Consider the following 12806-nt stretch of genomic DNA (forward strand, 5'->3'; position numbering starts at 1 on the left):
CATTTCTTACTTATACTTTTTTTTGTTGTTGTTACATTTTATATATTATTTGACTAAGCCCATCTCAGAACTTGCTGCCAGAATCCTTGTCTCAGCTCCTGGAACTTAAGTTACTGAGAATGAAAGCTAGAAGGTTGATACCAGAACTAGTTCTTTTGAGTCACCATTCAAATCTAGTTGACTTCAAAGATTTATGGACCTCTTAGCTGAAATTCATATCTTCTTAAGAGGATTTTGGACAGTTGAAGAAGATTCATCATTCCTATTTACAACTAATATTCTTCAACCAGCAATCATGGTTCTTTAAGACTGGATTTTGACTCTGGGGGTAAGCTGTCTGGGTAAGCCTAACCATTTACAATAAAAGGTCCTTGTCAGAAGAGAGTTCTTTAGGACTTCTTTATACTGTTACCATACCTTTTTTGAACTTTTTCCTTAGTAGCAAGAGAAAGATCTGATATAGTTTTGCATCCTAATAGTTTCATTGAGCCTTGTTGCCTATTTGCCTGTGATCATATCAATGCTGCCCTGTTTGAGCCAGGATTATGCTTCATCTGCTTCTTGACACGAAGAACTGTGCTTGCTTTCTTTGCTCTACCTATACTGCCATTGTATTGTGTGAGTTCACTCACCCCAGAGAGGCTTGTGAGTAGTTGTTCTGATTCACCAAAGCAGGATGAAGGTTCTACAGTAGTGACCTGATTCCTACATGCCTCTGTCTTCCGTTAAATGGAGAGGAATAAAATCTGTCTGAATCCTCTCCCTCTCTGTTTCTTCAAGGCTGTATGTCCATACCTCTGTTATAATACTTAGTATTTATCTTTCTTCTTAACTCGATGTGACCCTCTTATAAAGCTTTCTTATAGATTTGCTCCTTACCTTAAATCAGTGGTTAACATGTAGTAGGTCTTAATTGATGTTTGATGAATAAGTTGATCAAAGTTTGAATGACTGTTGTAAGCTCAACAGAGCTTATGTTCTTTGAGGGGGAAGAAGAAAGGAGGAAATATTAGGTTTACTATAGCCATTTAAAATGTATGTTATTTAAACAGGATATTATTTTTCCTTAGAAATTTTTTATCTTCTAATGTATTACTAAGGATGTATTTATAAATTATTTGGCTTTTAGGTTTGGGTGGTTGTATGATTATCTTCTATACTGCCTACTCTATGACGCAGGATGGCACATTGTCTCAAATGTTTGGCAGCATCATTTCCTCATAAGGCCATAAAACTTTCCCATAAATAGTCATGTTATTTGTGAACTGGCATTCTCTTGAAGTATCTGATATTATCTGGGGCTCCCTGATGTTTTTAACATTATCTCATTCTCCATTGCCCAGTTCTTTACTGGGTTCTGATCATATGAACTTACCTTGGAAAACCAAAATTTGCTTTGTTTATAAGGAAGTATTAGTGGTCACTGATCTTTAGAAGTGTTGGTTCATAAATATACTGCACTAATAAAACATAGAGTTTGCTTATTTTGGCAGATTTACCTTAATCAAGGTAGATGTCTTTAGTTAACTAACTAGTTTTTGAGCAATTTCATTTTGGCCTTTAACTCATTCAAAGTTGCTTCTGTTAAATGTAAATATTCCCTTTTAGAGGGAAAATTTGTTTTTAGGTTGTATTTTAAACTCTATAATATTATTTAGTGGGAGTCAAGTAACTGAACAATCATAAAACCTTTAAATACCTGAAGATTCTAACACAATTCCTATGGATTTTTTCAATACCCAGTTAACTTTTAAGTTTGTCCTATCCACAACTACTGTATTTTTTCCTCAAAGCATTAAGTATGTTATAAATAATATATATTAAGTACCATAAACAGCCCTTGATGTGTTATATTTAATAACTACTATTAATAGTATTATTAGTTGTATTAGTTTCCTATAGCTGCTGTGACAGATTACCACAAACTTAATGTAAAACAATTCAAATTTATTATCTTACAGTTTTGAAGGTCAGAAGTTCAAAATGAGACTTAGGAATTATGGTGTTGTCAAGACTGGTCCTTTCAGGAGGCTCTAGGGAAGAATCGTTCCTTCCCTTTTCCATCTTCTAGAGCAGTGGTCCCCAATCTTTTTGGCACTAGGGACTGTTTTCATGGAAGACAATATTTCCACAGACCTGGGTCAGATACGGTTTAAGGATGATTTAAGTGTATTACATTTATTATGCACTTTATTTCTATTATTATTACATTGTAACATATAATGAAATCATTATATAATTCAACATAGATTGAGGATCCCTGTTCTAGAGGCTGTCCTCATTCCTTGTCTTGTGGCTCTGCATGAATTGATTCTGCAGAATCTATGAATCAATTTGGGGAGTATTGCCATACTTTCAATACTAAGACCACTACTAATGTCCATTTTACTGGACTGACTTTCTGACTTCGGAAGTTTCAAATGTTTAGATGTCTGCAGTGTTTACTATTTTTATAAGAATTTAGCAGACTTCTGGTCTTAGCAGTCAAGTGAAGAAGAGGCCAAAACAGTTTATTCATTTATCATGCTTAGTGAAAGGTATTATTTTCAATGTTTTTGACTGATTCAGTTTAATCAATTTAAGTACCAATTGGCAGCCAGGAACATAGTTGATATTGCTGCTTAAAAGTCTTGTGCTCCAGCCCAGCTGGAAAGGGAATGAAGACTCTTCTAGCTGTTTTTCAGACTTGTTTGAAGTTTTTTGTTTTGTTTTGTTTTTTCTTGGAGTTTCCAGGGGAGATGCCAAGCTGGCAGCAAATGAAGTATACTGTAATGTGAAGCCTTATAAATATATGTTGGATTACAGCCATCATTATCAAAAGTGCTGGTACAGAAATGTGCAAAAGGAAGATTTTCAAATTAAGGTTGGCCTGTACATATAAATGTTAGCTTGTAAAGCTCAAGAAATACTAAACTGTAGTCCATTAGTCCCCTACATTTTATTGCCCTTTTTGGAATAATCATGTACTTCAGAACATCCTTTAATCTGAGCTGGCTTGTGGTTGTTTAAGAATGCAGCTTCTTTTTTCTTTATCCTTTATGTACTCAGATGAGGAAAATTTATTGTACTTTATAAATAATCAGAGCTAAAAAGCAAATTTTCTTCCCACCTTTTTATCTTCATGGAGGACCAGCTTTAAGGCATTTGAGCGATGCATTTTTACTGGGCCCCACAACAGGTTCCACTGAAAAAAATTCTTCAAAGTCTCCTTTCTTTTCCCCTTCTGGTAGGATGCACTATTTGGGATTATGGTAAAGAGAGCATGTTCTTGTGATAGTGAGGAACAGACCTTTGTTTCAAAGGTTCAAGGCTCTCACTTCTACTTTATTACCTTGTAGAAATTAAAATGGACCCTTCCTTAAAAATGATTATTACCTCTGTGTTTAAGATATAGATTTGATTTATATTAAGATTGAAGATGCCTATTTCACTTCTACTTTATTGCCTTGTGGAATTAAAATGGACCCCTCCTTAAAATGATTGTCATGTCTGTATTTAAGATACAGATTTGATTTATATTAAGATAGAATATGTCTAAATATTAGTAGAGCTCAATGTGTTCATCATGGTTTTACTAGAAATGATTTACATTGAATGAGGCCTTCTTCCATAATTAGCTTTACTATTAGGTTAGCTCAGCCGGTGTGGCAGGACTGGAAACTAGATTTCACACATTTCTCCATGCTTACAGTTGAATATAAAACAATAACTTGCTATTTATAAATAAGGAGAGAAATTGTCAATTAAAAGCAATGTGCCTTATTGTGTAAGGATTTTAACATTTTAAAATTGTCTTTAATATATACCTGATGACTAAGTTTAAGATTTTGATTTATATGGTCATAAATTAGTTATAAAGTGAATGAAACTTAGTAGGTAAGAATGACATAGAGAAAAGATTTGTCTTATGAAATTGAAAGTATTTACATTAAGTAGCTCAGTGAATTACTACACAAAACAACTTACTTTCAACATAGATAAAACAAAGTTGATTATTTCAGCCATAGGTCATGTATTTTTACAAAATATGTTACCTAATTTTCTTTTGGCTAATTAATGGCACATAACTTTAAATTATATGATGTATAAACTTTTAAAGTTTTCAAATATTGTCCAATGTACTGTCTTTTCTATTTATAGACAAACTGGCCAAAGAAAGGTAAACCTTTCATACATTTTAATCCTAATTATGATATCATCTTTCCAAGTTCCTTTAGTGAAGGGCCTCAAAAGTTAAAGGGTAACATAGGATAAACTAGTCATTGTAATCTCTGAGTGGCAGAGAAACAGCTCTTGCCCTGCAGGGAGGCCACCACTCGCCAAACACAGCAGCCTTTCCCTCTAAGCCTGTTCTTAGAATCCTTTCAATAGAGCATTCCAGGCAGCCCCTCTGGTCAGTTGGGACCATCACATCAGAGAGCATCTATTTGCCAACCCAGGACTAGACCATGGGGTACCCAATACAATTTTATATGACTTTATGTTGTTCCCATATGCTGTCTTAATAGTTAAGCATTTGAATATTCAAACAAATTATTCAATGTTTGTACCAGAAAAACCCTGCATACAACTCAAGACTTGCCATTCTTGGGCAGAATAATATAGGAAGGGTGAAAATGCACCAGACAAAATTAAAATTCTCTATAGTTATCAGAGTGCTCAGTCTTTTATGTAATGATGCCCCTGAAATCAGTATGATATCCAGTTATTAATCACCATTATCTATGAGCTAATATAAACGTTATGTTGCAAAGAAAGCCTAATATTAAGGACTTAGAACTTGACAACCAGTTAACATTAAAGACATTTTAACAGCATGTAAGAAGAATGGTGGACCAGAAGATATTCAGGTTCCTGTTCATTAAAGTGGACAACTTAAAGAAAAGCTTTAAAAAAGTTCCAGAAGCCTGTACCCCACTGCTTTAAAATGCGGTAACTGAGAGCCACATCTGGCATGCATCATGATCTGGAACGGCTTAGCTCTCATGCAGGGCATCACACACCTTGGGCAGTATTAAACCCTGTAAGTCATAAAAATGGTGGCCATGTCTGTAAAACACACATAGAGGAAGAGGGATTTCAGTGGAAAATTGCTTTGTTTTTCATGGGGGTGAAGTGATTATTGTCATCTTCAGGTAGATGGATATGTGGGGAGATATGAAGAGATAAAATTAGACATAAATCTTAAAATGAAAAATAAAGGAAAGATACAGGGTATGTTCTCTTAGCCTCTAAGCAAAGAGCCGGTTATTTGTAGTTATGCCATGCTCTAACACGTGGGTGCACTTGGGGACTGGGGGTAGGAAGGGAATACTAATCTATATATACATTATTTCATAAAGGGGCAGGAGAGTCTTGCTGAAATGGAAAATAGGTGACACTTTTTCTTATCAGTCTTTTGGTCATTTAAGCTTTGAGAAAGGTTTTCCATTTGGGGGGAGAATGTTTGTTATTTTGATACTTTATATTACATGTAGGTTTTTATTAGAAAGCCTAGAAACGATTTTGTCTAAGAGAGGTTTTCAAACTCCAATCTGAGTAACTCCAAAAAGCTCAAATTACGTTTTGCCTACTTCTTAAAAGACAGTGACATCATAGAAAAGTCTTTTCCCTCCATTAATGATATTTCTTTAAAATTTGATTTGGGTTAGTTAAATGATCCTATCCATACCTAGCATTCTTCAGTGTTACAGTTGATAATAAGATAATGTTTTATATCTGTGTAAACTTTCCCATTTAGGGAAAGTGAGCCAAGTTAATCTTACCCATGGTGTCTAGAAAATCAGGAAAGCAGCATAGCATAGTAGCCAAGAGCAGGAACTGTAGAAACAGGCTGGCAGGACTGGAATCCTGGCTTGACCTATTACTCTAGGTGTGTCACCTTGGAAATATTCTCTAAGCTCTAGTTTCCTGTTCTATAAAAGTAAGGATACAATAACACCCTTATACAGGTTTACTGTGAGAATACACAAAAGGAGACATATAAAAATCTTGGTACCTAGTCAGAACTCAGAATTAGTCATTATTAACTTGTATACATTTGTAAACTAAAGCCTTTATTTTTTATGAACATGCAAATATTCTTCTTGTTTTGTGGGACCCTTTTGATTATGTAATTTGAGTTTGACATATGAAGAAATGAGATGGTTTTCAGTTCTTTTGGGCAAGTCTACTAGAGGGCAGTAAAATAGTTTAGGCCATCATATTGCTCTAATGCATTGACTACTCTGAAGATCAACTGCTGGTAGACATACATCTTTCTGTTGTTACATTGGTTTTCAAAAAATTGAGATATAATTCACATATAAAATTTGCCTTTTAAAAGTATAAAATTCGATGGGTTTTAGTATATTCACAAGGATATGCAACTATCACCTCTATCTAATTCCAGAATATTTTCATCACTCTATATCTGTTAGCAATCACTCCCTTCCCTTGTACCCCATCCCCTAGCAACAACTAATCTACTTTCTGTCTCTATGGATTTACCTATTCTGGACATTTCAGATAAATAGAATGATGCAATAGGTGAGCTTTTGTGAATGGCTTCTTTCACTTAGCTTAATGTTTTTAAGGTTCAGCCGTGTTGTAGCATTTATCAGAACTTCGTTCCTTTTTAAGACTGAATAATATTCCATTGTATGGATATACCACATTTTATCCATTCATTAGTTGATGGAGACACATGGTTTTATACAGTTTTGTTTTTAGGAAAATCTTTGAAAGTAGTTTTGCCTTCATCAGAATATGTCTTACATGCTTATATGCTTTTTCTTCTGAGACAAGTTATTTTATTGCCACCTTTTTAAAGGGAAGTTTTGTAGGATTTGGATCAAAAAGTTGAAATCTAAATTTTATCTTAGAGAGGGTTAAATATTGTTCTTTCATTGAAGCCTAGTTCTTTTATATTTTAACTCTGATGCTTTTCTGAACTTCTCTAGGGAAAAAGAGGAGCAGCTAACTCGTGTGACTGAAGTTCAGAGGTTGCAGGCCCAGCAGGCAGATGCTGCTCTGGAAGAGTTTAAGCGGCAAGTGGAACTGAACTCAGAGAAAGTCTATGCTGAAATGAAAGAGCAGGTAGGGAGGCAGGCACACCATCCTTTTTGAAAGTGACTCTCTCAATAGGAAGGTACATTCTCATCTTAAATATGACAGAAACATTTCACTTTTTAAAAAGCTTTATCAAAATTAGCCATACAGTTGGGTCAGAGATTCAGAATGAGTTAAAAGTCCCTTATACAAATGTAATAATGGCAAAAATGTATCTTGCCTTGGGAGGGTGGATCAGCCCACAAGAAAAAACTCATGACTGATCAGTTTCTTTAGAGGTGTAGCTCAAGTTAACCATGTCTGTGTTTCTTCATGTTCCATAAATAGTGGTTTTTGACAAGTTATAACAAACTATGTTCAATTGACAGTTCAGGAGGACAGAGACTACCTCCAATTCTTGTATAGGATTAGTGATATATTTTTCTGGTTATAAAAGAAAATGTAAACATTTTTAGAAGAATAAAGGAAACTGTTATTATATTAATATAAACTCCCATATACGCATTGTAAAGAATCAATAATTGTTAACACTATCATTATATAAAATGAAAACATTATAAGTGAAGTTTTAGTTTATTTTGTTATTCATGTCTAATCACACTATTCTCTCCTCTCTACTTCTGAGGAGACCACTATACTTCATTTAGGTGTGTAGAGTTGGCCCTCCATATCCATGGGTTCCATATCTGTGAGTTCTGTATCTATGGATTTAACCAATATTTTTTAATATATCTGGAAAACAAAATTTGACAAAGTTCCAAAAGGCAAGACTTGAATTTGCCACATGTAGCATACTATGTTGAATCCATGTGAATGAAATGATGTGTAGACATTGTATCAGGTATTAGAAGTAATCTGGAGATGATTTCATATATATAGGAGGATGTGTATGGGTTATATGGAAATATTCCAGTTGGTATAAGGGAATTGAACATTTGTGGAGTTTGGTATCCACAGGGGGTCCTGGAACAAATCTCCGATGAATATTGAGGGATAACTGTATTAATTCAGTTTTTCTTATGTTTTATATGCATATATAATATCAATGTTTAATATGCATTTGTATTATACATGCATATATAATATGTTATAGGCATATATAATTATTTTGTTTTTCTGTTTTTTAAAAATTAGATAATACTAACAGATTTTATGTATTATTCTTTTTTCCTCTTTTATATTTAATATTCTGTATCTGTGCTCTAACCATGTTGATTTAGTGTAATCCTTTTAAGGCTAAATATATTTTATGTGAATATATCATATTTTATTTATCAGCTCCCCTGTTCAGGTATATTAAATTTACTTTCAATTTTTCGTATTTATAAAGAATATTACAGTACTTGCTTGTGATTTTGTTTTCTGCTGTAGTTATTTTCCTTAGGAGTCCCAAGCACACACTGGGTGGTAGAAATGTCCACAAGGAAGGTTTTATGCTACAGTCGGCTGAGCCCTGTAGGGTTTATATTAATAGTTTAGAACTGTGTTTATTTGTGCTGTTATTTTCTCAATTTTGATTTCTACTCATAACTCATTTGTATGAATTTGGGCCCTGAGAGTGGGGTCTGAGATCCCATTCTTTCTGTTTGCCACACCCTGCCTGAGGCAAAGGCTGGATTCCTGCTGAGAGTCTGTACTGGAAAGCAGAGACTTTCAGTCCCTGCTAGGAAGCTGTGCACCTCTTCCTAGCTCCCTGCTTGTGATCAGGGCCCAGGCCCTAGGATGTATTTCTGGTCCAGATATTCAATGGAACTGCATAGGAAGCTCTCTGATAGGCTTAAAATTAAAGGACTAGAGAATATATTGGAGGAGAAAGCCCCAGGCAAGAATTTTCAGGTATACTGTTAAGAATCTGAAGCTCAAAATTAGACATTTGAAAGTGCTAAGGCCGTAGCTGACTATGACAGTCACTTTTGGCTCAATAACTGCACTTGTTGGGGCTGATGATATAACATTAAGAAATCAGAGAATTCAAGGGTAAGGAGAAAAGCAAGCAGACAACATGGGACCTGTGAAAGCATTTTGCAGAATATGGAAAAGCCTGCATTTTTCTCTCACAAGATGCAAGTGCATTTCTGAAAATGATCTACTGTAGAATTCAGAAAAGTAGTACCTTTATGATAGACCACATATCAAGTAAAAATAATGCAAGGAAATCTGAATAATATCCTGGGAAAAGAATTAAACCTCAAGAATAAAAATGATTATTCTGCAAGTTTCCAGCCAGGGTGACACTGGTAAAGAAATTAGAAAAATGATAGAATAATAATGGCCTTATAGTTTTAAAAGAAAACAATTGTGACTCAATTTTATGTACAACCAAGGAGGGTGCAAAATCAATAGAGAAATATTTTCTATATATAAAAGTTTACATAGTATATGCCACTTGTTACTTTTTTGAAAAAAATATATGAACACATCAACCAATCCAGAAATGAAGCACAATACTTCCAACACATGAGGAAACCATCATATAAAAAGAATGAGTAGAGAACACTGGAACCCAAAAAAGTAGAAACAAATTTAAATAATTTGTTATAAATCTGGTTATAAAATAGAATGCTAATATTGCTTTTTGATTTAAAAAGTTTATAAAGGAGAGAATACAAATTTAATAACAACTTGAATCCAAACCCTAGATTAAATTAACAGAGATCAAGAAGTAGGGAGACAGTAAGAGGGTTGGAGGAACATATTATGCTAAAACTCTTTATCATGAATATACAAGACTCATGATATTTTTAAAGTTAGGGAAATATAGGTTGAAATAATTTTGAAATGTATAAATATCAGTATTAATAAAATTAACAAGACATACATCCTTATAAAAACCTTGAGAAGAGAAAAACAAAAGTTGAGAGGAGAGGCTTCCAAAGGAACAGAAGCAGAAACAAAACAAAATGTTCAAAATAAGACATAGTATATCATTGTAATAATAAAAATTAATAAGTTAAATTTTTCTAGTCAAAGAACGTATTAATTAGCAGACTTAAATCCATGAATATACTGTTTATAAAAGATACAAATAAAAAGACTCAATTCCCTTCAAAATAGCAACAAAGAAAATAAAGTACCTTGGAATATATTTAACTAAGGAGGTAAAAGACCTCTACAGGGAGAACTATGAAACACTGAAGAAGGAAATAGCAGAGGACATAAACAGATGGAAGAATATACCATGCTCATGGGTTGGCAGAATCAACATTGTTAAAATGTTTATACTACCCAAAGTGACCTACAGAGTCAACACAATCCCTATCAAAATACCATCATCATTTTTCACAGATATAGAAAAAATAATTTTACGCTTCGTATGGAAGCAGAAAAGACCCCGTATAGCAAAATCAATCCTAGGCAATAAAAACAAAATAGGAGGTATCAATTTACCAGACTTCAAACTATACTACAAGGCTACAGTCATTAAAACAGCTTTTTACTGGCACAAGAACAGGGACATTGACCAGTGGAACAGAACAGAGAACCCAGATATAAAACCATCCTCATATAGCCAACTAATCTTCAACAAAGCAGACAAAAACATACAGTGGGGAAAAGAATCCTTATTCAATAAATGGTGCTGGGAAAACTGGATAGCCACATGTAGAAGACTGAAACAACACCTACACCTTTCACCTCTCACAAAAATCAACTTACGCTGGGTAACAGACTTGAACCTTAGGTGTGAAACTATTAGAATTCTAGAGGAAAATGTTGGAAATACTCTTATAGACATTGGCCTAGGCAAAGAATTTATGAAGAAGACTCCAAAGGCAATCACAACAGTAACAAAAATAAACAAATGGGACCTGATCAAATTAAAAAGCTTCTGCACAGCTAAAGAAACCGTCAAGAGAGCAAACAGACAACCCACAGAATGGGAGAATATTTTCGCAAGCTACACATCTGATAAAGGGCTGATAACTAGAATCTATTTAGAACTCAGGAAAATCAGCAAGAAAAAAATCAAACAACCCTATCAAAAAATGGGCAAAGGACATGAACAGAAACTTCTCAAAAGGAGACAGAATAATAGCCAACAAACATATGAAAAAAATATTCAACATCTCTAATCATCAGGGAAATGCAAATCAAAACCACAATGAGGTATCACTTAACTCCAGTGAGAATGGCCTTTATCTAAAAGTCCCCAAACAACAAATGCTGGCGTGGATGTGGAGAGAGAGGAACACTCCTACACTGCTGGTAGGACTGCAAACTAGTTCAACCTCTGTGGAAAACAATATGGAGATACCTCAAAGTGATACAAGTGGATCTACCATTTGATCCAGCAATTCCACTACTGGGCATCTAGCCAAAAGATCAAAAGTCATTTTATGAAAAAGATACCTGCACTCGAATGTTTATAGCAGCACAATTCACAATTGCAAAGCTGTGGAAACAACCCAAGTGCCCATCAATACATGAGTGGATTAATAAAATGTGGTATGTGTATACCATGGAATACTATTCAGCTTTAAGAAACAATGGTGATATAGCACCTCTTGTATATTCCTGGATAGAGCTGGAATCCATTCTACTAAGTGAAGTATCTCAAGAATGGAAATACCAGCACCACATGTACTCACCAGCAAATTGGTATCAATGGATCAACACCTAAGTGGACATATAGGAGTAACATTTATCGGGTGTCAGGAGGGTGGGAGAGGGGAGGAAGGGATGGGTATATACAACCACAACGAGTACAATGTACAACGTTTGGGGGATGGACATGCTTGAAGCTCTTACTCGAGGGGGACGGGGGGCATGGGCAATATATGTAACCTTGACACTTATACCCCCATAATATGCTAAAAAAATAAATAAATAAATAAAGTTACACAAAAATTACATTTAAAAAATGATGGAAATATGTCACATATTCAGACAAAAGAAAGTAGGAATGTAATACTACCATACAGATGAGAATCAATACAAGTCACTAAACTGGACAAAGGTATACATTTTTGCATGCTATAGGCAAGAGTACTCAATCCAAAGATAAAAAAGATATAAGGAGTACATGGAGAGATTGACATAGGTAGCCATTGGAGGATTTAATATATTTTTCTTCATCTTTGATGGATCAGAGGGGCAAAAACCAAACAGGAGGTCTAAATAAAAGTTTATAGAGCAGCTATATTTCTGCTTTCTATCATTTAGAGATAACATTCTCTTAAAACAGTTACGAAACTCAGTAGACCATAGACACTCTAAATGTATTTCTAAAACTTACCATGTCGGAGAACTCGTATTTTTCACCACAATACAGTAAAACTAGAAATTAAATTTCAATTAAAATTATAGCATTGGACTTCATCAAAATTAAAAAGTTTTATTCTCTAAAGGGCACAATTAAAAAGTAACAGAAGGAAATAAATCAATCCAGAGAATGGTAGAAAAGAAAAGATTCATAATATATATATTTCAAAGAACTTATATCTAAAATAGAAATAAATCTTGCAACTCAATAATAAGACAAACATTAAAACTTGATTGGGCTTGTAAGAAGACACACAAATGACTAATGGATGAAAAGATGCTCAACATTATCATCATTTATCAGGGAAATGCAAATTAAAAACCAAAATAAGATGCCATAAATGTTCACTAAAATGGTTAAAATGATAAAGATTGATTGACAATACCAAGTATTGGTAAAGATGTGGTGCAGTTGGAACTTTTTCATGCTCTGCTGGTGGGTGGGTATAAAAAATAGTATAACCACCTTGGAAAGCTGCCAATTTTCTTAAAACACT

At 34.2% G+C, this 12806-nt stretch overlaps 1 protein-coding gene across 3 annotated transcripts in view; it reads left to right on the forward strand.

Annotated features, from left to right (window-relative positions):
- Positions 1-12806, forward strand: part of CEP112 (centrosomal protein 112) — a 430862-nt gene that overhangs the window by 176634 nt on the left and 241422 nt on the right. For all 3 annotated transcript variants that reach the window (XM_075994691.1, XM_075994693.1, XM_012747355.2), the window contains one exon: positions 6942-7077. In XM_075994691.1, coding sequence (XP_075850806.1) covers positions 6942-7077 — 136 coding nt within the window. The remainder of the gene's footprint in view (positions 1-6941; positions 7078-12806) is intronic.

Source organism: Microcebus murinus, chromosome 18 (assembly GCF_040939455.1).
Source record: "Microcebus murinus isolate Inina chromosome 18, M.murinus_Inina_mat1.0, whole genome shotgun sequence".
In the NCBI taxonomy this organism is placed as follows: Eukaryota; Metazoa; Chordata; class Mammalia; order Primates; family Cheirogaleidae; genus Microcebus; species Microcebus murinus.